The sequence below is a fragment of the Heterodontus francisci genome, chromosome 46 (assembly GCF_036365525.1).
Source record: "Heterodontus francisci isolate sHetFra1 chromosome 46, sHetFra1.hap1, whole genome shotgun sequence".
Lineage (NCBI taxonomy): Eukaryota > Metazoa > Chordata > Chondrichthyes > Heterodontiformes > Heterodontidae > Heterodontus > Heterodontus francisci.
This window is the reverse complement of record NC_090416.1, coordinates 12,403,591-12,429,659: the sequence shown is the minus strand read 5'-3', so window position 1 is coordinate 12,429,659 and position 26,069 is coordinate 12,403,591. Positions and strand designations below refer to the sequence as shown.

The 26,069-nt window shown below is 47.5% G+C and overlaps 1 protein-coding gene across 2 annotated transcripts in view; it reads right to left on the bottom strand.

Moving 5' to 3' along the window:
- hormad1 (HORMA domain containing 1) overlaps positions 1 to 25,547 on the bottom strand; it is a 35,050-nt gene extending 9,503 nt beyond the window's left edge. For both annotated transcript variants that reach the window (XM_068022447.1, XM_068022448.1), the window contains exons 1-8: positions 25,447 to 25,547; positions 18,019 to 18,122; positions 16,657 to 16,801; positions 13,728 to 13,791; positions 4,796 to 4,832; positions 3,655 to 3,675; positions 3,533 to 3,559; positions 569 to 636 (exon numbers count right to left, since the gene is read on the bottom strand). In XM_068022447.1, coding sequence (XP_067878548.1) covers positions 569 to 636; positions 3,533 to 3,559; positions 3,655 to 3,675; positions 4,796 to 4,832; positions 13,728 to 13,791; positions 16,657 to 16,801; positions 18,019 to 18,051 — 395 coding nt within the window. In that variant the 5' untranslated portion in view covers positions 18,052 to 18,122; positions 25,447 to 25,547. The remainder of the gene's footprint in view (positions 1 to 568; positions 637 to 3,532; positions 3,560 to 3,654; positions 3,676 to 4,795; positions 4,833 to 13,727; positions 13,792 to 16,656; positions 16,802 to 18,018; positions 18,123 to 25,446) is intronic.
- Positions 25,548 to 26,069: the final 522 nt, after the last annotated feature.

Here is a 26,069-nt window from a genome sequence, read left to right as displayed (position 1 = left end):
GGGGGGTTCTCCAAAACTGCATTAATCACGTTGACCCTGCAAGGGTCCCACCAGATCATAAAGTCCAGCCCTCGATGTTATAAGGCTCTGGGCCCTTACATACCAACTCATGGCGGGGCTGAGGTGGTTAAGCTGTCGAGAAGCAGAGCCACGCAAACCAGGGAAGCCCCAAGTTATTTTTATTCATTCTTGGGAGGTGGGGCATCAGTGGCACAGCTGGCATTTATTGCCCACCCCTAGTTCAGAAGGAGGAGGGCCGTCTTCCTGAACTGCTGCAGTCCGTGTGGTGTAGGTATACTCACAGTGCTGTTAGGCTAGTTGCAGGATGATAGCCCAGTGACGGTGAAGGAACGGACGAGGTGGTGGAGGGATGGTACACACTGCTGCCACGGTGCGTCAGTGGTGGAGGAGGCGTGTGTTTTTAAAAAAAAATCATTCACAGGGCGTGGCTGAAGCAAATGACAACACATACACGCACATACGCACACACTCGTGTAAGGATGCAGTCAGACACAGACCGGCAAACTATGCATCTGCTCGGAGGAAGAAGGCTGGAGGTGGAGACTACCTTGCAAAGTCCATCGTTGGTCCATTCGTCATGTACTTGAACTTAAACTGGTAACATTCAGTGATTGTCTGAAAAGGAAGAATGGGTTATGAACAACAACTGGCCAGGCCCCCCGCAGCGAGTGTCAGAAATGGTGGAGCAAATGAGGCTTAGAGTTCTGGCTTATCCTACCTTTCCCCCACACACCAAAGTCCCCCCCCCCCCCACCCCAAACCAATATTCGCCTCCCCTACAGGCTTCTGCTGGGGTACAACTCCGCGGGCACCAAGGGTGCGGGTGAAAACTGATCGCAAAACAGCAGTTTCTGAGATTGAGTGAATGCACTTTAAAAATAAACCAGCTGGTAGGGAGCACAATGCCTGGGGGCCCTTCTGATTGGGTGTAGTTGATCACTTAGGGCAATTATCATCACAGCGTCAGTGGGGTTTTTTTTAAAACTCTCACCCACATCCCCCACAACCCTGATTTCCAACCTCATGGGGTTCAGTCAGAGCCACACATCCCCATCCTGCTGTAAAGACCCTGGCCAGGTCCATCCCCTTACCCGTCTACCTATCACCCCCCTGTGCTCGCTGACCTACACTGGCTCCTGCACCAGCAGCAATTTTAACATTACCCTCCGTGCTTTCAAAATCCCTCCATGGTCTCCTCGCCCCCTGCCTATCTCTGTGACTTCCTCCAGCCCCTACAACCCTCCCTGTCTCTGTAACTTAAGAGTCATAGAGTCATACAGCACAGAAACAGGCCCTTCGGCCCATCGTGTCTGTGCCTGCCATCAAGCACCTAACTATTCTAATCCCATTTTCCAGCACTTGGCCCGCAGCCTTGTATGCTACGGCGTTTCAAGTGCTCATCTAAATACTTCTTAAATGTTGTGAGGGTTCCTGCCTCCACCACCCCTTCAGGCAGTGTGTTCCAGATTCCAACCACCCTCTGGGTGAAAATAATTTTCCTCAAATTCCCTCTAAACCTCCTGCCTCTTACCTTAAATCTATGCCCCCCTGGTTATTGACCCCTCCGCTAAGGGAAAAAGTCTCTTCCTATCTAACCTATCAATGCCCCTGATAATTTTGTACACCTCAATCAGGTCCCCCCTCAGCCTTCTCCGCTCTCAGGAAAACAACCCTAGCCTTTTCAGTCTCTCTTCATAGCTGAAATGCTCCAACCCAGGCAACATCCTGGTGAATCTCCTCTGCACCCTCTCCAGTGTAATCACATCCTTCCTATAGTGTGGTACCCAGAACTGTACACAGTACTCCAGCTGTGGCCTAACTAGCGTTTTATACAGCTCCATCATAACCTCCCTGCTCTTATATACTATGCCTCGGCTAATAAAGGCAAGTATCCAATATGCCTTCCTAACCACTTTATCTACCTGTGCTGCTACCTTCAGTGATCTATGGACAAGTACACCAAGGTCCCTCTGATACTCTGTACTTCCTAGGGTCCTACCATCCATTGTATATTCCCTTGCCTTGTTAGTCCTCCCAAAATGCATCAGCTCACACCTCTCAGGATTAAATTCCATTTGCCACTGCTCTGCCCATCTTACCAACCCATCTATATCGTCCTGTAATCTAAGGCTTTCCTCCTCACTATTTACGACACCACCAATTTTCGTGTCATCTGCGAACTTATCATATTTCCTATATTCACGTTAAAATCATTAATGTACACTACAAACAGCAAGGGTCTCAGCAACCCTCTGAGATCTCTGCACTCCTCCAATTCCAGCCTCTCGCGCATCCCCCCCGATTCCCATCGCTCCACCATTGGCGGCCGTACCTTCAGCTGGGGCCCTAAGCTCTGGAATTCCCTCCCTAAACCTCTCCGCCTCTCTCTCTCCTCCTTTAAGCAGCTACTTAAGTCCTACCTCTTTTGACCGAGCTTTTGGTCGCCTTTCCTAATATTTCCTCACGTGGTTCGTGTGTAATTTTGTTTGATAACGCTCCTGTGAAGCACTGTGGGACATTTTACTACGTTAAAGGCGCTATATAAATGTAAGATGTTGTACCACCCTTTGTCGTTCCTTCCCCTTCTCCATGAACATTCAGTGACGCTGCTTGCGTTGGCTTTCTGGCATGTTTTGTCAGCCCTGTGGACCTTCTTGGTCAGCAGCTCATCAGACCTCTGGCCTACATTATCCCCACCCTGCAGCGTTCCTGCACGCAGCTGAACAGGAGCGGGGTGACAAAAAAAAAAAGGGGGCAAGAAATAAAAGCGGGAGCCCCAAGCGGGAGGGGGAAGCCGAAGAGAAGCCAGAAAAGGAAAGAGTGCAAGAACGAGACAGAGCGGCAAGAGAAAGGTCATGAGGAAAATAGACAGGCGAAGCAGAGGAGAAAGGGGCAGAGGAGAAAGGGAATAGAGAAGCAGGAAGAGACTGAGAGGTAAAGAGAGAGAGAGAGAGAACGCGAGTAAACCAGTAAAGGAGAAGGAACTGGAAGGGAGCAGAGCGAAAGATAAAAAAGGGATGTGAGCAAGGGTAAGGGGGAAAGACCCAGAGAACAAAAAAGGCATAGAGAGGAGAGAGAAAGAGAGGAGAGAGAAAGAAGGGAACAACGAAAGAATGGAAGAGCAGAACAGGAAAGGTCAAAAAGCAGGTGTAGAGGGAAGACCCATTGGGAGCACATGCCGAAATTTCCGACACACGTGCGTTGCTCCTGAATTTCCAATATAGGTTCCTGTGGGGTTGGTTTCCCCACCGCGAGTGCAACATCGGAAATTTAGTCTGAGAAAAACTGCAATGGTATTGGAAACAAGGGCCAGTTAGCGCAGTTGGCTAGACGACTAGTGTGTAATTCAAAAAGATACCAACAGCATGGGTTTAATCCCCATACTGGCTGTGGTAGTTGATAGAGGCCTGCCTCCTTACGTTGAGGAGTGGTGCCCCTCAAGCTATACGTTACCAACTGTCTCCTTCTCTCTAATGGAGAGAGATGTCTAACACAATTATTTGAAACATACCTGAGGATCCTCCTGATTTGTGTAGATCTATAAATCAAAGCAAAAGTCAAAGGTACATGCAATCCACTGTCTAATGGTCACTAATCAGCTTTTTAAAATGATCTTGTTAGTAAGTTACTTACAGCTAAAACCAGCATCCGCAGCTGTTTAAAAGAAAACACAAGACAGCTTTAATGTGAATGGATGTTTCGATGACTGCCGACGTTGATGTGTCCCCCTCAGTGACTTTTTGATTTCCCTATCTTTACCCCTCTGTCTCTGACGTGTCAGCCACGGCTCAGTGGGTTGCACTCTCTCACCTCGGGCTTGGAAGGCTGTGGGTTCAGTCCAGAGATTTAAGCACATAATCCAGGCCGACACTCCCAGCACCAGTACTGAGGGAGTGCTGCACTGTCAGAGGTGCCGGCTTTCGTATGGATGTAAAAGATCCCACGGTCACTACTGGAAGGAGAGCGGCTCAATAAGAAGCAACACACGTACTCCTAGGATGTACCACTGGGGATGTGCGAATAGATTTGTTTGCAGCTCGGCTCTGTGACTACTCATGCTGAGATTGGGAAGCTCCAACGCACTCCTGGCCGGCCTATCCTCCGCAAACTTGGCGTCACCTGATGCCCTGTGTCCGAACCCGCACAAAATCCCGTTCACCCATCACCCACCCCACCCCCCCAACCCCCACCTCGCCATGCTCGCTGACGTTCACTGGCTCCCGGTTCGGCAACGCCAACATTTCAAAATTCTCATTCGTGTTTTCAAATCCCTCTGTGACCCTCAGCCCCCTCCCTATCTCTTGTCACCTCCTCCAGCCCCACAACCCTCCGAGATCTCTGCGTTCCTCCAATTCTGGCCTCTTGTGCATCCCCCTATTTTAAGTGCTCCACCATTGGCGGCCGTGTCTTCTGCTGCCTGGGGCCCCAAGCTCTGGAATTCCCTCCCTAAACCTTTCCGCCTCTCTCTCTCTCTCTCCTTTTTTTAAGATGCCCCTTAAAACCGACCTCACTATGGCTTGGTGTCAAATTTTATTTGATAGTGCTTCTGTTTCATTGCATTAAAAACACTATATAAATACACATTGGCATTGTTGTTGTATGTGTGTGTATGAGTATATCCACATGTATGATGTGTCTGGGCTGAATGCGTGTCTGTATATGGGTGAGAATGCACATGTCACATCAACCACATTTAATTTCACACTACTATCCGACATTCCTCCCCCTGACGCTTAATATGTTCCAGAGAGCTATTAGACAATAAAGAACTTACGTATTTCTTCTGCAGAGCGTCATAGCATCCCATCATCCTACACAAAACAGAACAATCATGTAATAAATCATGCCGAAGCCCTCATTTTGTCTCAAGGGGGAGTGCCATGTGTCAAGTGGCAAGGAGTATCAAGAATTTGGCTTTCGTCCTTTCTGTACTTGTTGGTTTCTAAGTGTAATGTATGTTAGGGTAGACTAAGTAAAGGTACAGCCGCGGTATTTTCCTGTGGCTAGCTCAAACTGTCGATGAGACAGTGGGGTAGCTGGGATGGAGTCGCTATTTGCAGAGGGCCCCTGATATTGTGTCAGAATCTGTAGGGGGTGGGGTGGGAGTGGGGCCCGGGAAGTGCGACAATATTTGTAGGGGTTCCCCAGGAGAGTGTCAATATCTGTAGAGGATCCCCAGGAGAGTGTCAATATTTGTATGGGGATCCCCAGGAGTGTGTCAATATTTGTAGGGGATCCCCAGGAGAGAGTCAATATTTGTAGGACATCCCCAGGAGAGAGTCAATATTTGTAGTGGATCCGCAGGAGAGAGTCAATATTTGTAGGGGATCCCCAGGAGAGAGTCAATATTTGTAGTGGATCCGCAGGAGAGTGTCAATATTTGTAGGGGATCCCCAGGAGAGAGTCAATATTTGTAGGGGATCCCCAGGAGAGAGTCAATATTTGTAGGACATCCCCAGGAGAGAGTCAATATTTGTAGGACATCCCCAGGAGAGAGTCAATATTTGTAGGGGATCCCCAGGAGAGAGTCAATATTTGTAGGACATCCCCAGGAGAGAGTCAATATTTGTAGGACATCCCCAGGAGAGAGTCAATATTTGTAGGGGATCCCCAGGAGAGAGTCAATATTTGTAGTGGATCCCCAGGAGAGAGTCAATATTTGTAGGGGATCCCCAGGAGAGAGTCAATATTTGTAGGGGATCCCCAGGAGAGAGTCAATATTTGTAGTGGATCCGCAGGAGAGAGTCAATATTTGTAGGGGATCCCCAGGAGAGAGTCAATATTTGTAGGGGATCCCCAGGAGAGAGTCAATATTTGTAGGGGATCCCCAGGAGTGTGTCAATATTTGTAGGGGATCCCCAGGAGAGAGTCAATATTTGTAGGACATCCCCAGGAGAGAGTCAATATTTGTAGGACATCCCCAGGAGAGAGTCAATATTTGTAGGGGATCCCCAGGAGAGAGTCAATATTTGTAGGACATCCCCAGGAGAGAGTCAATATTTGTAGTGGATCCCCAGGAGAGAGTCAATATTTGTAGGGGATCCCCAGGAGTGTGTCAATATTTGTAGGGGATCCCCAGGAGTGTGTCAATATTTGTAGGACATCCCCAGGAGAGAGTCAATATTTGTAGGACATCCCCAGGAGAGAGTCAATATTTGTAGGACATCCCCAGGAGAGAGTCAATATTTGTAGGACATCCCCAGGAGAGAGTCAATATTTGTAGGGGATCCCCAGGAGAGAGTCAATATTTGTAGGACATCCCCAGGAGAGAGTCAATATTTGTAGGGGATCCCCAGGAGAGAGTCAATATTTGTAGGGGATCCCCAGGAGTGTGTCAATATTTGTAGGGGATCCCCAGGAGTGTGTCAATATTTGTAGGACATCCCCAGGAGAGAGTCAATATTTGTAGGACATCCCCAGGAGAGAGTCAATATTTGTAGGGGATCCCCAGGAGAGAGTCAATATTTGTAGGACATCCCCAGGAGAGAGTCAATATTTGTAGGACATCCCCAGGAGAGAGTCAATATTTGTAGGGGATCCCCAGGAGAGAGTCAATATTTGTAGTGGATCCCCAGGAGAGAGTCAATATTTGTAGGGGATCCCCAGGAGAGAGTCAATATTTGTAGGGGATCCCCAGGAGAGAGTCAATATTTGTAGTGGATCCGCAGGAGAGAGTCAATATTTGTAGGGGATCCCCAGGAGAGAGTCAATATTTGTAGGGGATCCCCAGGAGAGAGTCAATATTTGTAGGGGATCCCCAGGAGTGTGTCAATATTTGTAGGGGATCCCCAGGAGAGAGTCAATATTTGTAGGACATCCCCAGGAGAGAGTCAATATTTGTAGGACATCCCCAGGAGAGAGTCAATATTTGTAGGGGATCCCCAGGAGAGAGTCAATATTTGTAGGACATCCCCAGGAGAGAGTCAATATTTGTAGTGGATCCCCAGGAGAGAGTCAATATTTGTAGGGGATCCCCAGGAGTGTGTCAATATTTGTAGGGGATCCCCAGGAGTGTGTCAATATTTGTAGGACATCCCCAGGAGAGAGTCAATATTTGTAGGACATCCCCAGGAGAGAGTCAATATTTGTAGGACATCCCCAGGAGAGAGTCAATATTTGTAGGACATCCCCAGGAGAGAGTCAATATTTGTAGGGGATCCCCAGGAGAGAGTCAATATTTGTAGGACATCCCCAGGAGAGAGTCAATATTTGTAGGGGATCCCCAGGAGAGAGTCAATATTTGTAGGGGATCCCCAGGAGTGTGTCAATATTTGTAGGGGATCCCCAGGAGTGTGTCAATATTTGTAGGGGATCCCCAGGAGAGAGTCAATATTTGTAGGGGATCCCCAGGAGAGTGTCAATATTTGTAGGGGATCCCCAGGAGAGAGTCAATATTTGTAGGGGATCCCCAGGAGTGTGTCAATATTTGTAGGGGATCCCCAGGAGAGAGTCAATATTTGTAGGGGATCCCCAGGAGAGAGTCAATATTTGTAGGGGATCCCCAGGAGAGAGTCAATATTTGTAGGGGATCCCCAGGAGAGTGTCAATATTTGTAGGGGATCCCCAGGAGTGTGTCAATATTTGTAGGGGATCCCCAGGAGTGTGTCAATATTTGTAGGGGATCCCCAGGAGAGAGTCAATATTTGTAGGGGATCCCCAGGAGAGTGTCAATATTTGTAGGGGATCCCCAGGAGAGAGTCAATATTTGTAGGGGATCCCCAGGAGTGTGTCAATATTTGTAGGGGATCCCCAGGAGAGAGTCAATATTTGTAGGGGATCCCCAGGAGAGAGTCAATATTTGTAGGGGATCCCCAGGAGAGAGTCAATATTTGTAGGGGATCCCCAGGAGAGAGTCAATATTTGTAGGGGTCCCCAGGAGAGAGTCAATATTTGTAGGGGATCCCCAGGAGAGAGTCAATATTTGTAGGGGATCCCCAGGAGAGTGTCAATATTTGTAGGGGATCCCCAGGAGAGAGTCAATATTTGTAGGGGATCCCCAGGAGAGTGTCAATATTTGTAGGGGATCCCCAGGAGAGAGTCAATATTTGTAGGGGATCCCCAGGAGAGAGTCAATATTTGTAGGGGATCCCCAGGAGAGTGTCAATATTTGTAGTGGATCCGCAGGAGAGTGTCAATATTTGTAGGGGATCCCCAGGAGTGTGTCAATATTTGTAGGGGATCCCCAGGAGAGAGTCAATATTTGTAGTGGATCCGCAGGAGAGAGTCAATATTTGTAGGGGATCCCCAGGAGAGAGTCAATATTTGTAGGGGATCCCCAGGAGAGTGTCAATATTTGTAGGGGATCCCCAGGAGAGAGTCAATATTTGTAGGGGATCCCCAGGAGTGTGTCAATATTTGTAGGGGATCCCCAGGAGAGAGTCAATATTTGTAGGGGTCCCCAGGAGAGAGTCAATATTTGTAGTGGATCCGCAGGAGAGAGTCAATATTTGTAGGGGATCCCCAGGAGAGAGTCAATATTTGTAGGGGATCCCCAGGAGAGAGTCAATATTTGTAGGGGATCCCCAGGAGAGAGTCAATATTTGTAGGGGATCCGCAGGAGAGTGTCAATATTTGTAGGGGATCCCCAGGAGTGTGTCAATATTTGTAGGGGATCCCCAGGGGAGGGTCAATATTTGTAGGGGATCCCCAGGAGAGTGTCAATATTTGTAGGGGATCCCCAGGAGAGAGTCAATATTTGTAGTGGATCCGCAGGAGAGTGTCAATATTTGTAGGGGATCCCCAGGAGTGTGTCAATATTTGTAGGGGATCCCCAGGAGAGAGTCAATATTTGTAGGGGATCCCCAGGAGAGTGTCAATATTTGTAGGGGATCCCCAGGAGAGAGTCAATATTTGTAGGGGATCCCCAGGAGAGAGTCAATATTTGTAGGGGTCCCCAGGAGAGAGTCAATATTTGTAGGGGATCCCCAGGAGAGAGTCAATATTTGTAGGGGATCCCCAGGAGAGAGTCAATATTTGTAGGGGATCCCCAGGAGAGTGTCAATATTTGTAGGGGATCCCCAGGAGAGAGTCAATATTTGTAGTGGATCCCCAGGAGAGAGTCAATATTTGTAGTGGATCCCCAGGAGAGAGTCAATATTTGTAGGGGATCCCCAGGAGAGAGTCAATATTTGTAGTGGATCCCCAGGAGAGAGTCAATATTTGTAGGGGATCCCCAGGAGAGAGTCAATATTTGTAGTGGATCCGCAGGAGAGTGTCAATATTTGTAGGGGATCCCCAGGAGAGAGTCAATATTTGTAGGGGATCCCCAGGAGAGAGTCAATATTTGTAGGGGTCCCCAGGAGAGAGTCAATATTTGTAGGGGATCCCCAGGAGAGAGTCAATATTTGTAGGGGATCCCCAGGAGAGAGTCAATATTTGTAGGGGATCCCCAGGAGAGTGTCAATATTTGTAGGGGATCCCCAGGAGAGAGTCAATATTTGTAGTGGATCCCCAGGAGAGAGTCAATATTTGTAGTGGATCCCCAGGAGAGAGTCAATATTTGTAGGGGATCCCCAGGAGAGAGTCAATATTTGTAGGGGATCCCCAGGAGAGTGTCAATATTTGTAGGGGATCCCCAGGAGAGTGTCAATATTTGTAGGGGATCCCCAGGAGAGTGTCAATATTTGTAGGGGATCCCCAGGAGTGTGTCCATATTTGTAGGGGATCCCCAGGAGAGAGTCAATATTTGTAGGGGATCCCCAGGAGTGTGTCAATATTTGTAGGGGATCCCCAGGAGAGAGTCAATATTTGTAGGGGTCCCCAGGAGAGAGTCAATATTTGTAGTGGATCCGCAGGAGAGAGTCAATATTTGTAGGGGATCCCCAGGAGAGAGTCAATATTTGTAGGGGATCCCCAGGAGAGAGTCAATATTTGTAGTGGATCCCCAGGAGAGAGTCAATATTTGTAGTGGATCCCCAGGAGAGAGTCAATATTTGTAGGGGATCCCCAGGAGAGAGTCAATATTTGTAGGGGTCCCCAGGAGAGAGTCAATATTTGTAGGGGATCCCCAGGAGAGAGTCAATATCTGTAGTGGATCCCCAGGAGAGAGTCAATATTTGTAGGAGATCCCCAGGAGAGAGTCAATATTTGTAGTGGATCCCCAGGAGAGAGTCAATATCTATAGTGGATCCCCAGGAGAGAGTCAATATTTGTAGGGGATCCCCAGGAGTGTGTCAATATTTGTAGGGGATCCCCAGGAGTGTGTCAATATTTGTAGGGGTCCCCAGGAGAGAGTCAATATTTGTAGGGGATCCCCAGGAGAGAGTCAATATCTGTAGTGGATCCCCAGGAGAGAGTCAATATTTGTAGGAGATCCCCAGGAGAGAGTCAATATTTGTAGGGGTCCCCAGGAGAGAGTCAATATTTGTAGGGGGTCCCCAGGAGAGAGTCAATATTTGTAGGGGATCCCCAGGAGTGTGTCAATATTTGTAGGGGATCCCCAGGAGAGAGTCAATATTTGTAGGGGTCCCCAGGAGAGAGTCAATATTTGTAGGGGATCCCCAGGAGAGAGTCAATATTTGTAGGGGATCCCCAGGAGAGAGTCAATATTTGTAGGGGATCCCCAGGAGAGAGTCAATATTTGTAGGGGATCCCCAGGAGAGAGTCAATATTTGTAGGGGATCCCCAGGAGAGAGTCAATATTTGTAGTGGATCCGCAGGAGAGTGTCAATATTTGTAGTGGATCCGCAGGAGAGAGTCAATATTTGTAGGGGTCCCCAGGAGAGAGTCAATATTTGTAGGACATCCCCAGGAGAGAGTCAATATTTGTAGGGGATCCCCAGGAGAGAGTCAATATTTGTAGGACATCCCCAGGAGAGAGTCAATATTTGTAGTGGATCCGCAGGAGAGAGTCAATATTTGTAGGGGTCCCCAGGAGAGAGTCAATATTTGTAGGACATCCCCAGGAGAGAGTCAATATTTGTAGGGGATCCCCAGGAGAGAGTCAATATTTGTAGGGGATCCCCAGGAGAGAGTCAATATTTGTAGGGGATCCCCAGGAGAGAGTCAATATTTGTAGTGGATCCGCAGGAGAGAGTCAATATTTGTAGGGGTCCCCAGGAGAGAGTCAATATTTGTAGGACATCCCCAGGAGAGAGTCAATATTTGTAGGGGATCCCCAGGAGTGTGTCAATATTTGTAGGGGATCCCCAGGAGAGTGTCAATATTTGTAGGGGATCCCCAGGAGAGAGTCAATATTTGTAGTGGATCCGCAGGAGAGTGTCAATATTTGTAGTGGATCCGCAGGAGAGTGTCAATATTTGTAGGACATCCCCAGGAGAGAGTCAATATTTGTAGGGGATCCCCAGGAGAGAGTCAATATTTGTAGGGGATCCCCAGGAGAGTGTCAATATTTGTAGGGGATCCCCAGGAGAGTGTCAATATTTGTAGGGGATCCCCAGGAGAGAGTCAATATTTGTAGGGGATCCCCAGGAGAGAGTCAATATTTGTAGTGGATCCGCAGGAGAGTGTCAATATTTGTAGGACATCCCCAGGAGAGAGTCAATATTTGTAGTGGATCCCCAGGAGAGAGTCAATATTTGTAGTGGATCCCCAGGAGAGAGTCAATATTTGTAGGACATCCCCAGGAGAGAGTCAATATTTGTAGGGGATCCCCAGGAGAGAGTCAATATTTGTAGGGGATCCCCAGGAGAGAGTCAATATTTGTAGGACATCCCCAGGAGAGAGTCAATATTTGTAGTGGATCCCCAGGAGAGAGTCAATATTTGTAGGGGATCCGCAGGAGAGTGTCAATATTTGTAGGACATCCCCAGGAGAGAGTCAATATTTGTAGGGGATCCCCAGGAGAGAGTCAATATTTGTAGGGGATCCCCAGGAGAGAGTCAATATTTGTAGGACATCCCCAGGAGAGAGTCAATATTTGTAGTGGATCCCCAGGAGAGAGTCAATATTTGTAGGGGATCCCCAGGAGAGAGTCAATATTTGTAGGACATCCCCAGGAGAGAGTCAATATTTGTAGTGGATCCCCAGGAGAGAGTCAATATTTGTAGGACATCCCCAGGAGAGAGTCAATATTTGTAGGGGATCCCCAGGAGAGAGTCAATATTTGTAGGGGATCCCCAGGAGAGAGTCAATATTTGTAGGGGATCCCCAGGAGAGAGTCAATATTTGTAGGGGATCCTCAGGAGAGAGTCAATATTTGTAGTGGATCCGCAGGAGAGAGTCAATATTTGTAGGGGATCCCCAGGAGAGAGTCAATATTTGTAGGGGATCCCCAGGAGAGAGTCAATATTTGTAGGGGATCCCCAGGAGAGAGTCAATATTTGTAGGGGATCCTCAGGAGAGAGTCAATATTTGTAGGGGATCCCCAGGAGAGAGTCAATATTTGTAGGGGATCCTCAGGAGAGTGTCAATATTTGTAGTGGATCCGCAGGAGAGTGTCAATATTTGTAGGGGATCCCCAGGAGAGAGTCAATATTTGTAGGGGATCCCCAGGAGAGTGTCAATATTTGTAGGGGATCCCCAGGAGAGAGTCAATATTTGTAGTGGATCCGCAGGAGAGTGTCAATATTTGTAGGGGATCCCCAGGAGAGAGTCAATATTTGTAGGGGATCCCCAGGAGAGAGTCAATATTTGTAGTGGATCCGCAGGAGAGAGTCAATATTTGTAGGGGATCCCCAGGAGAGAGTCAATATTTGTAGGGGATCCCCAGGAAAGAGTCAACATTTGTAGGGGATCCTCAGGAGAGTGTCAATATTTGTAGTGGATCCCCAGGAAAGAGTCAATATTTGTAGGGGATCCTCAGGAGAGTGTCAATATTTGTAGGGAATCCCCAGGAGAGTGTCAATATTTGTAGTGGATCCCCAGGAAAGAGTCAATATTTGTAGGGGATCCTCAGGAGAGTGTCAATATTTGTAGGGAATCCCCAGGAGAGTGTCAATATTTGTAGTGGATCCGCAGGAGAGTGTCAATATTTGTAGGACATCCCCAGGAGAGAGTCAATATTTGTAGGGGATCCCCAGGAGAGAGTCAATATTTGTAGGGGATCCCCAGGAGAGAGTCAATATTTGTAGGGGATCCCCAGGAGAGAGTCAATATTTGTAGGGGATCCCCAGGAGAGAGTCAATATTTGTAGTGGATCCGCAGGAGAGTGTCAATATTTGTAGGGGATCCCCAGGAGAGAGTCAATATTTGTAGGGGATCCCCAGGAGAGTGTCAATATTTGTAGGGGATCCCCAGGAGAGAGTCAATATTTGTAGTGGATCCGCAGGAGAGTGTCAATATTTGTAGGGGATCCCCAGGAGAGAGTCAATATTTGTAGGGGATCCCCAGGAGAGAGTCAATATTTGTAGTGGATCCGCAGGAGAGAGTCAATATTTGTAGGGGATCCCCAGGAGAGAGTCAATATTTGTAGGGGATCCCCAGGAAAGAGTCAATATTTGTAGGGGATCCTCAGGAGAGTGTCAATATTTGTAGGGAATCCCCAGGAGTGTGTCCATATTTGTAGGGGATCCCCAGGAGAGTGTCAATGTTTGTCGGACACCGTTTGACCAAGTTTCTGGTCACCTGTCCGAATATCTCCTTATGTGGCTCAGCGTCAAATTTTTGTTTAATTTACACTCCTGTGTGGCGCCCTACGGACGTTTTACTACATTGAAGACGCTATATAAATGCACGTTGTTGTTATTTTAGGTTAAACTGCATTTTTCTTTTACAATTTATAAGAGTGGAGATGAATTGCCACAAACCATTTCACAATCTGTGAGGATCCAGGGCAGTTGTCGTCCTCCCGTAGAATCTTTACACAAAGGTCTGAGGAAAAAGGTAACATAGGATGCCTTCAGAACAAACATAGTGTGAAAAGCCCATCTGCAATACAATTACATCTGGCAAAATCTGTCAGGAACAGGAGGAAGGCCATTCAGCTGCTCCAGCCTGTTCCACCATTCAGTTAGATCACAGCTGATCTGTCTCTTAACTCCATCTAACTGCCTTGGTTCCATAACCTTAATCCCTTTACACCAGCAAAAATCTATCAATCTCAGTTTGGAAATTTCCAACTGACCCCCCCCTAACCTCGACAGCTTTTCGGGGGGAGAGAGTTCCAGATTTCCACTCCCCTTTGTGTGAAGAAGTGCTTCCTGACATCATCCCTGAACGGCCTGGCCCGAATTTTAAGGTCCAGCCCCATTGTCCTGATCTCCTCCCACCAGAAGAAATAGTCTCTCTCTATCCATCTGATCAAATCCTTTAATCAAATTAAACCCCTCACTTCGGCAGATTTGTACTTAGGCCCCAGAGACTGAGTTCAAAACCCAACCAGGGTCAGTTGCAAAACTGAATTCAATATCGTAATATGTGGACTGGCAAACTGGCTTATTTACATTCCTCAAGGGTAGAACCTTGCATTTGTAATCAGTCTGGTCTACATGTGAAGCCAGCCCCACACCACACTCTCGTGCCATGTGACATGCGTAAGCCAGTGAACATGGTGTCAGCTGTGGCTCAATGGCTAGCATTCTTGTCTCTGAGTGAGGGTTCAAGTCCCCACTCCAAAGACTCAAGCACATAATTTAGGCTGACGCTTCCAGTGCCAGTATTGAGGGAGTGCTGTGCTGCTGGAGGTGCTGTCTTTCAGATGTGTTGAACTAAGGCCCCCATCTGCCCTCTCACGTGGACATAAAAGACCCTGTGGCCATTATTGGAAGATGAGGGAGATTGGAAGATGACTCCCTGGGGTCAATCCTTATCCTTCACTAAACAACAGATTATTTGGTTATGGTCACATTGCTGTTTGTTGGAGGTTGCTGTGCACCAATTGTCTGCAGCGTTTCCTATATTACAATAGTAACTACACTTCGAAACTGCTTCAACAAAAGCAAAATACTGTGGATGCTGGAAATTCTCAGCAGGTCTGGCAGCATCTGTGGAGAGAAAAACAGAGTTAACGTTTCAGAACAGCCATAGGTTAGAAACGTAATAGGTTTTCAGCAAGTGTAAGTGACGGGGCGGGGGGAGGGGATGACGAACAAAAGAGAAGGTCTGTGCTAAGGTGGAGTGCAGGCGACATTAAATGACAAAAGGTTGCATGGTACAAAACCGAGAAACAAAAGATGTGTCTGCATGAGGTGCAGCTGGCAGGATTGTAGCCATTCGAACACTAAGTAAAGGGATTAAGAAAGAAACACTGGGGGTGGGGGGGGGGGGGGGGGGAAACCAGCAAAAGAAACATGAGAAAAGGGGGGAAAAATGGGGGCAGAGGTTATGATCTAAAATGATTGAACTCAATGTTGAGTCCGGAAGGCTGTAGAGTGGCCAGTCGGAAGGTGACCTGCTGTTCCTCCAGCTTGTGTTGAGCTTCACTGGAACACTGAGCAGGCCAAGGACACAAAGGTCAGAGTGGGAGCAGTTGAGGGCCCTGTCAACCACAATGTGGGGGGGGTGGGGGGGGGGAATCCTCAGTTGAGGAAAAATGAAGACATATCGGAAATGCTAGTGTGGAAGGTTGCATCATCCGAACAGGTGAGATGGAGAAACTGGGAGAATGGAATCGAGTCCTTGCAGGAAGTGGGGTGTGAGGAAGTGTAGTCCAGGTAGCTGTGGCCTTATAGTGAGTATTGCTTGATAGCCCATCAGCAGAAATGGAGGCAGAGAAGTCGAGGAAGGGAAGGGAAGAGTCGGAGAGGGACCATGTGAACGTGAGAGAAGGGTGGAAATTGGAAATACAGTCAACAGAATTTTTCAGCTCAGGACAAGGGCAGGAAGTGGCACCGATATTGCTTCTCTCTCTACAGATGCTGCCTGACCTGCTGAGTATTTCCAGCATTTTCGGCTTTTGTTTCAAAAGTACTTCATTGGCTATAATGTGCTTTGGGACAGCCTGAGAACAGGAAAGGTGCTATAGAAATGCAAGCCTATCTTTATAGAAATTATCACAGCACAGGGGGCCATACTGTGCCTGTACCAAAGCTCTCTTCTCTAATCCTAGCTCCCTGAATTCCTTTTATAGTCTCCCCTGTCAAATATTGAAATGAGTTTATGATCTCTGCCTCAATAGTCATTGAATGCTATGCAAGTCCATTTGAATAGCCCTCAGTTTGGAAACATTCTTGCCAACTTTGCCTCAAGTGTTAATCCTGAGACTCTGCCTCCAGTAAATATTTGTAATCAATTACCACATAAGGTAATAGAGGTGGAAAGGCCGGAATGATTCCCGATCTCTGTAACCTCCTCCAGCCCTACAACCCTTCGAGATCTCTGTGCTCTTCCAATTCTGACCCTTGTGTATCTCCCGATTCCCATCGCTCCCGCTTTGGCGGCCGTGCCTTCAGCTGCCAGGGGCCCTAAGCTCTGGAATTCCCTCCCTAAACCTCTCCGCCTCTCTCACAGCTCCTTTAAGACGCTCCTTAAAACCGACCTCGTCGACCGAGCTTTTTGTCACCTGCCCCTAATGTATGCAGCTCGGTGTCAAATTTTAATTGGCCGTGTGAAGCACTTCGGGATGTTTTACTACATTAAAGGCGCTCTATAAATGTAAGTTGTTGTTGTTGATTTGGAATATAATTAGATGCCATGATGCGAGGGTGGGTGATCCAGAGGGACAAGCTGTAACAGGGGTGGAGTTGTTCTCTACCCCGCCCTTGGCTTATGTGAAGTACACACAGTAAGAAAGGTTACCCTCCAGGTATCGTGTGCCATAGGCGTATTCGGGGAATAGCCCCCTGAGATAGGTGATGCAGGAGATCGCCACGGCCAGCAGACGCTTCACCAGGACCAATGACTGCTGCTCTGTGGTTACCTTGCTGGGGAACATGGCTGCGCTCTGTGAAGCAATGGACAAAGAGCGTTAACCTGACGATCATGTTTTGTTTTATTTTGTTTTAGAGATACAGCACTGAAACAGGCCCTTCGGCCCACCGAGTCTGTGCCGACCATCAACCACCCATTTATACTAATCCTACACTAATCCCATATTCCTACCACATCCCCACCTGTCCCTATATTCCCCTACCACCTACCTATACTAGGGACAATTTATAATGGCCAATTAACCTATCACCCTGCAAGTCTTTTGGCTTGTGGGAGGAAACCGGAGCACCCGGAGAAAACCCACGCAGACACAGGGAGAACTTGCAAACTCCACACAGGCAGTACCCGGAATTGAACCCGGGTTGCTGGAGCTGTGAGGCTGCGGTGCTAACCACTGCGCCACTGTGCCGCCCTATGTTAGGGGGAACCTCTGCAACCCTTCGAATAGCTCCAGAATGTAGTTTTTTTTTAAAAATGCGAGTCGCTACAATCTTGGAATGTGCTGCCTGACAGAAGTAGGTTCAATTGTACAATACAGTACAGGAGGAGAACATTTGGTCCATCGTGTCTGTACTGCCTCTTTCTAAGAGTTATCCAGGTAGTCCCACTCCCCCGCTCTTTCCCTGCAGATTTTGCTCCTCCAAGTATTCCCTTCCGAAAGCTACTATTGAACCTGTATCCACCACACTCTTCAGGCAGTGCATTCCAAATCCTAACCACTCGTGGTACTAAAGAATTTTTCTTCATGTCTCCTCTGGTTCTTTTGCCAATCACCTTAAGTCTCTGGTTCTCAACCACTGGAAACAGTTTCTCCTTACTTACTCTCCCTAAACCCTTCTGTGGGGAGAGGGGATCGGCAAAATTGTGGGGGTGCTGCATGCCCTGTGCATTGCTCATTTAACTGGAGGAAAAATTGCAGAGGAGCCGCCACCCCTGGTTGAATTTCCCCTCTGCATTCCGGGTACACACAGGCAGTACAGACAACACGCCCTGTCTACAAATGAGAAGGGGAGAAACCAGGAGGAGGAAAATAAACATTTAACAACAGCTGGAGGAGGAGGAGGAGAGAGGGAGGGAGGGCGGGAAGGAAGGACGGAGAAAGGGAGAGAGAGGAGACAGAGAGAATGGATTGGTTCACTTTTCTCCATGCGCAAAGATTCTGTCCTTTAACATTATTTGCTAACCTTGAATGTGTGAGCAGTGACTGAATCAATAAAATGTGAACAGTACCATTGCGTTCTTCTGCATCTGGACAACGGCCATGATTGAGGGGGCGGTGGGGGGTGTCCCGTGTCACAACTGCGATTTTAGAAAGCTCTGCAGCAGCGGATTACCTGCAAACACAGTCAAGGCCATGTCAGTGAATAGGTGATGAGAACAGGTAACACCAACGGGAGTTCCCAGCCTTATAATGCACGCTACCGCTTGTGGTCTAGCGTGGAAAAGCCTCCTCCCGGCTCAATGTAGTTCTAAGCCACTGATTCTCGGTCCGAGTTAGCTGGTCCCGAATAGGACAGCAGACGGATGCAGTGACTTGGCCTCAGTACCTCTGGATGGAGGAAGGTGCAGTCTTTCAGGATGAGATGTTAAACCAAGGCTCCGTCTACCCTCTCGGGTGGGTGGAAAAGATCCCACGGCCACTATTGGAAGAAGAGCGGGGCAAGAGTTCTCCCCAGTGTCCTGGGGCCCAATATTTACTCCTCAACCAACATCACAAAAAAAAACAGATGATCTAGTGCTGTTGGGAGGAGTTTAAACTAATTTGGAAGGGGGAGGGGATGCAGACTTCTAGCAGAATAAGGACACAGCTAAACACAGGAAAGCAAACAAGTCGGAGGGAACCTACAAGTAAGTTTCAAGGGAGTGAGACCAGGATGGATGGCCTCTACTTTAATGCCAGGAGTATTGCAGGTAAAACGGATGAGTTAAGGGCAAGGATTGACATGTGGAATTGTGATATAGTAGCCATCACGGAGACATGGTTGATGGAGGGGAAGGATTGGCAGCTCAATATCCCGGGATATAGAATCTTCAGGCGAGACAGAGGAGGGGGTAAAAGAGGAGGGGGCATTGCAATATTAGTTAAGGAGTCAGTTACTGCCGTAAGGAGAGATGATATCTTGGAGGGGGCATCAAATGAAGCTTTATGGGTAGAGTTTAGGAATAAAAAATGGACAGCCACATTGCTAGGTGTTTATTATAGACCCCCAGATAGTCAGCGGGAAATTGAGGAGCAAATATGTGTGCAATTCACAGAGGTATGTAAAAATAATAATAGGGTAATTATATTTGGTGATTCCAACTTTCCCAACATTAATTGGGATAGTCATCGTGTTAAGGGCTTAGACAGAGTGGAGTTCTTAAAATGTATACAGGAGAACTTTTTAGCTCAATATGCAGAGGATCCAACAAGGGAGGGTGCAGTGCTGGACCTAATTCTGGGGAATGAAGCCGGACAGGTGGTTGATGTGTTGGTGGGGGAGCATTTTGGTGATAGCGACCACAACATGGTACAAGTTAAGCTTGTTATGGAGAAAGAAATAGACAAGTTGCAAAAAAAGGTTTCGGATTGGGGGAGAGCGAATGTTAGTAAAATAAGGCAGGATCTGGCCAAGGTAGACTGGAAAGAGTTACTTGTCAGGAAAGCTACAGAAGAGCAGTGGGGGGCATTCAAAAAGGAAATGGGGAGGGTACAGACCCAACATGTTCCCTCTAGGGTAATAGGTAGGAGCAACAAGCCCAGAGAACCATGGATGACCAGAAACATTCAGGGTATGATGAGAAGGAGAAGGGAGGCTTTTAGCAAATACAAGGAGAGCAAATCAACAGAAGCATTAGTGGAGTACAGAAAGTGTAGGATGGAGCTTAAGAAAGCAATTAGGAGAGCAAAGGCACAGTGGTGCAGTGGTTAGCACCGCAGCCTCACAGCTCCAGTGACCCGGGTCCAATTCTGGGTACTGCCTGTGCGGAGTTTGCAAGTTCTCCCTGTGACTGTGTGGGTTTTCGCTGGGTCCTCCGGTTTCCTCCCACAGCCAAAGACTTGCAGGTTGATAGGTAAATTGGCCATTATAAATTTCCCCTAGTATAGGTAGGTGGTAGGGGAATATAGGGAAGGTGGGGATGTGGTAGGAATATGGGATTAGTATAAATGGGTGGTTGATGGTCAGCACAGACTCAGTGGGCCGAAGGGCCTGTTTCAGTGCTGTATCTCTAAATAAATAACAAAGAGGGGATATGAGAAAGCTCTGGCTGGTAAAAGTAGGGAAAATCCCAAGATATTCGATAAGTATATCAATGGGAAGAGGATAACCAGGGAAAGAGTAGGGACCAAGGGAGAAATCTGTGGGTGGAGCCAGAGGACATTGGTAGGGTGTTGAATGAATACTTCACATCTGTCTTCACCCAAGAGAAAGAGGATGTAGATATGGAACGTAGAGAGAGACTTTGAGGTTCTTGAGCAAATTGTCATAGGGAGTGACAAGGTATTGGAGGTTTTGGCAGGCTTAAAAATGGACAAATCTCCAGGTCCGGACAATTTCTGTCCCAGGATGCTGTGGGAGGAGAGGGTGGAGATTGCAGGGGCTCTGACCCAAATTTTTAATTCCTCTCTGGCCACGGGGGAGCTGCCACAGGACTGGAGAACAGCTAATGTGGTCCCACTATTTAAGAAAGGTGGTAGAGATAAGCCAGGGAACTACAGACCAGTGAGTCTCACGTCAGTGGTAGGGAAAATATTGGAGAAAATTCTGAAGGAGAGAATCTATCTCCACTTGGAGAGGCAAAATTTGATTAGGAATAGTCAGCATGGCTTTGTCAGAGGGAGGTCATGCCTAACAAATTGGATTGAATTTTTTGAGCATGTGACCAGGTGTGTAGATGAGGGTAGTGCAGTTGATGTAGTTTACAAGGATTTCAGCAAAGCCTTTGACAAGGTCCCACATGGGAGACTTATCAAGAAAGCAAATGCACATGGGATTCAGGGTAACTTGATAAGGTGGATTCAAAATTGGCTTAGCTGTAGGAGACAGAGAGTGATGTCAGACGGCTGTTTTAGTGACTGGAAGCCAGTATCCAGTGGTGTACCACAGGGATCTGTGCTGGGTCCCCTATTGTTTGTCATTTATGTAAATGACATAGATGACTATGTGGGGGGTAGGATCAGTAAGTTCGCGGATGACACAAAGATTGGCCGAGTGGTTAACAGTGAGGTTGAGTGTCTTGGGTTACAGGAAGATATAGACGGGATGGTCAAATGGGCAGAAAAGTAGCAGATGGAATTTAACCCTGAAAAGTGTGAGGTGATACACTTTGGAAGGAGTAATGTGACACGGAAGTATTCAATGAATGGCCTGACACTGGGAAGTTCCGAGGAACAAAGGGACCTTGGTGTGTTTGTCCATAGATCTCTGAAGGCAGAAGGGCAGGTTAATAGGGTGGTGAAAAAGGCATATGGGACACTTGCCTTTATCAATCGAGGCATAGATTACAAAAGCAGGGAGGTCATGTTGGAGTTGTATAGAACTTTGGTAAGGCCACAGATGGAGTATTGTGTGAAATTCTGGTCGCCACATTACAGGAAGGATGTGATTGCACTGGAGGGGGTGCAGAGGCGATTCACCAGGATGTTGCCTGGGATGGAACATTTAAGCTATGAAGAGAGGTTGGATAGGCTTGGGTTGTTTTCGCTGGAGCAGAGAAGACTGAGGGGTGACCTAATCGAGGTGTACAAGATTATGAGGGGCATGGACAGGGTGGATAGGGAGCAGCTGTTCCCCTCAGTTGAAGGGTCAGTTACGAGGGGTCACAAGTTTAAGGTGAGGGGCGGGAGGTTAAAGGGGGATTTGAGGAAGAACTTTTTTACCCAGAGGGTGGTGACGGTCTGGAATGCACTGTCTGGGAGGGTGGTAGAGGCAGGTTGCCTCACATCCTTTAAAAAGTACCTGGATGAGCACTTGGCACGTCATAACATTCAAGGCTATGGGCCAAGTGCTGGCAAATGGGATGAGGTAGACAGGACAGGTGTCTTTAATGCATCGGTGCAGAATCGATGGGCCGAAGGGCGTCTTCTGCACTGTATTATTCAGTGATCTGGTCATTGCTGTTTGTGGGAGCTTGCTGTGAGTAAATTGGCTGCAGCGTTCCCTACATTACAAAAGTTTCTACACTTCACAAAAGTGCTCCATTGGCTACAAAGCATGTGAGGCCGTGAAAGGCGCTATAGAAATGTAAGCCTTTCTTTCAATTATTTCGTCTTTTGGTGTAAAACTTGAGTTTCATTGAGAGCCAAGTATGGTGTTTAATGACTTTGTGCTGGTTCTTTGAACAGCTCTTTTTCATACGTGTGTGAATAACAAGCTACAATAGTCATCTCTGAATTGAAAATTCCTTTCTTTGCAATGTGTGTTCATGTGAACACCTCCCACTGAAAATTCACAGCTTAATTTGATATATAACCCACATAAGTCCTGTTCACCTATCACCACCCTCTGCTCGCTGACCTACAATGGCTCCTGGTCCAACAAAGCCTCGACTTTAAAATTCTCATCCGTGTGTTCAAATCCCTCTATGGTCCTCGTCTCCTCCTACAACCCTCCGAGACTTCTGCGCTCCTCCAATTCCGGCCTCTCTCGCATCACCTTCAGCTGCCTGGGGCCCTAAGCTCTGGAATTCCCTCCCTCAACCTCTCCGCCTCACTCCCTCTCCCCCTTTAAAACGCTCCTTAAAACCGACCTCTTTGACCGAGCTTTTGGTCACCTGTGCTAAATTCTCCACCTTTGATTCACTGTTGATTTATGTCTGATAACATTCCTGTTAAAAGCGCTATATAAATGCAAGTTACTGTTGTTAATGTGAGTTGCACCTCTGAGTGAGGGCCAGTGAAATTCGCTGCTTCATTTAAATTCAACCTATGTGCCTTTTTGGGTGGGTGCTAAACATCATACGGGACTACTCATGGAAGAGCATGGGCATTCTCCTAGCATCCAGGCATACCTCAAAATGAGGTGTCAACCTGGTGAAGCTACAACCCAGGACTACTTGCATGCCAAACAGCGTAAGTAGCATGCGATAGACAGAGCTAAGCGATCCCACAACCAACGGATAAGATCTAAGCTCTGCGGTCCTGCCGCATCCAGTCGTGAATGGTGGAGGACAATTAAACAACTAACTGGAGGAGATGGCTCCACAAATATCCCCATCCTCAATGATGGGAGAGCGCAGCACATCAGCGCAAAAGATAAGGCTGAAGCATCTGCAACAATCTTCAGCCAGAAGTGCCGAGTTGATGATCCATCTCGGCCTCCTCCTGATGTTCCCAGCATCACAGATGCCAGACTTCAGCCAATTCGATTCACCCCACGTGATATCAAGAAACGACTGAGGGCACCGGATACTGCAAAGGCTATGGGCCCTGACAATATTCCGGCAATAGTACTGAAGACTCCAGAACTTGCCGCGCCCATAGCCAAGCTGTTCCAGTACAGCTACAGCACCGGCATCTACCCACAATGTGGAAAATTGCCCAGGTATGTCCTGTACACAAAAAGCAGGACAAGTCCAACCCGGCCAATTACCGCCCCATCAGCCTACTCTCAATCATCAGTAAAGTGATGGAAGGTGTCATCAACAGTGCCATCAAGCAGCACTTGCTCAGCAATAACCTGCTCAGTGACGCTCAGTTTGGGTTCTGCCAGGGCCACTCAGCTCCTGACCTCATTACAGCCGTGGTTCAAACATGGACAAAAGAGCTGAACTCAAGAGGTGAGATGACCGAGTATGGCATCAAGGAGCCCTAGAAAAACTGAAGTCAATGGGAATCAGGCGGAAAACCCTCCACTGGCTGGAGTCATACCTAGCACAAAGGAAGATGGTTGTTGGAGGTCAATCATCTCAGCTCCAGGACAGTGGTTACTCAGGGTAGTGTCCTAGGCCCAACCATCCCTTCATGATTCCCTTCAGCTGCTTCATCAATGACCTTCCTTCAATCATAAGGTCGGAAGTGGGGATGTTCGCTGATGATTGCACAATGTTCAGCACCATTCGTGACTCCTCAGATACTGAAGCAGTCCGTGTAGAAATGCAGCAAGACCTGGACAATATCCAGGCTTGGGCTGTTAAGTGGCAAGTAACATTCGTACCACACAAGTGCCAGGCAATGACCATCTCCAACAAGAGAGAATCTAACCATCTCCCCATGACGTTCAATGGCATTACCATCGCTGAATCCCCCACTTTCAACATTCTAGGAGTTACCATTGACCGGAAACTGAACTGGAGTAGCTATATAAATACCGTGGCTACAAGAGCAGGTCAGAGGCTAGGAATAACTCACCTCCTGACTCCCCAAAGCCTGTCCACCATCTACAAGGCACAAGTCAGGAGTGTGATGGAATACTCTCCACTTGCCTGGATGGGTGCAGCTCCAACAACACTCAAGAAGCTCGACACCATCCAGGACAAAGCAGCCCGCTTGATTGGCACCCCATCTATAAACATTCACTCCCTCCACCACCGACGCACAGTGACAGCAGTGTGTACCATCTACAAGATGCACTGCAGCAACTCACCAAGGCTCCTTCGACAGCACCTTCCAAACCCGCGACCTCTACCAACTAGAAGGACAAGGGCAGCAAATACATGGGAACACCACCACCTGCAAGTTCCCCTCCAAGTCACACACTATCCTGACTTGGAACTATATCACCGTTCCTTCACTGTCGCTGGGTCAAAATCCTGGAACTCCCTTCCTAACAGCACTGTGGGTGTACCTACCCCACATGGACTGCAGCGGTTCAAGAAGGCAGCTCACCACCACCTTCTCAAGGGGCAATTAGGGATGGGCAATAAATGCTGGGGCCTGGCCAGCGACGCCCACATCCCATGAATGAATAAAAATAAAATCCTGGCTCACATTTAACACCTTGACGACAAACACCAACTGATGAATGAGTCATCCATTGCATTCCTGTCCGTGACAGAGTTTATGCTCCACTTAGTTAAAGTAACTAAGAAGCTATCCAACTTGGAATGGGTCACTGGCTGGTGTTCTGGGTGCTCATTCTCTGCCTTCACGAGGTGGACCGGTTCCTGACTATAGGGCAGAGATGGCACCATACTGAAGGTGAGTGTCTTTGTAGCGAAAACCTGGGGTTCGTGTGATCCCCTCAATTGGTTTCGATTGTGAGAGGGGGTCAGAGAGGAATTCTCCCAGAATATTTTCCCCTTATTGACCCTGGGTCTTTTGATTCTCCCAGGAGCTGACATGGAAGCGGAGAGTTGAGTTATGCTGCTCCAGCCATCACGAGGGACGGACCTGCTGGCATAATCCTGCCCCCTATTTTCATATTAAACAGTCAGATAGAAAGGTGTGCATTTCTATAGCGCCTTTCGCAGCCTCAAGATGTCCCAAAGCACTCAGCAGCCAATTAAGTATTTTTTTTGAAGTGTAGTCACTTTAGTAGCGTAGGAAGCCTGGCAGCCAATTTGCGCACAGCAAGACCCCACAAACAGCAACGTGATGTGATCTGCTTTTAGTGACGTTGTTTGAGGGACACCGGGGAGAACTCCACCCTCCCCCCCGCACCCCCCATTAGCGGCCATGTAATCTTTTACTTCCACCTGAAAGGGGCAGACGGGGGGGGCCTCGGTTTAACGTCTCACCTGTAGGTCCCGAAAAAGGTAGCCAGGATTGTGAGCCGGAATAATGGCGCCCAGCTTCCTGGACTGGGACGCAAACCCACGACCTCCTGACTGAACAAGAGTGCCTCTAAAAGAATCACACAAACATTAATTAATAACACACAAAAAAAAAGACGTGTTAATAATGACATGTAGTTTGCAAAATTATGGGGATAAAGTTATAAATTCTTAAAAGTGTCCAGGGCTGGATTTTGAATGCCTGCCTTTATCCCTGGACATTTTTGACATTTCAGTCATGAATAAATATTAATAAATATTGGTTAATTACTCTATCAGTTAATAATTAGCCCAAAAATATTAACCATATAGTATCATTTTGTAGCAATTACTAATCATTCAACATTAATCACTACTCACTAAATGTAACAACTCAGCAATTAGCCTTAATCAGTAAATATTTGTTATTAGTTAGTTGGAATAATTAAACAATGAATACTGTATATTAGATATACATTTTTTGGCATCTAATCAGTAAATCGTAAAAATTACTCCTGTTAATCAGTATAAATTATTATACAATATTTGTAGATAATGTTCATTATAACTTATTCACTGGAAGTTAGTAAATATTAGTTAATGATCAT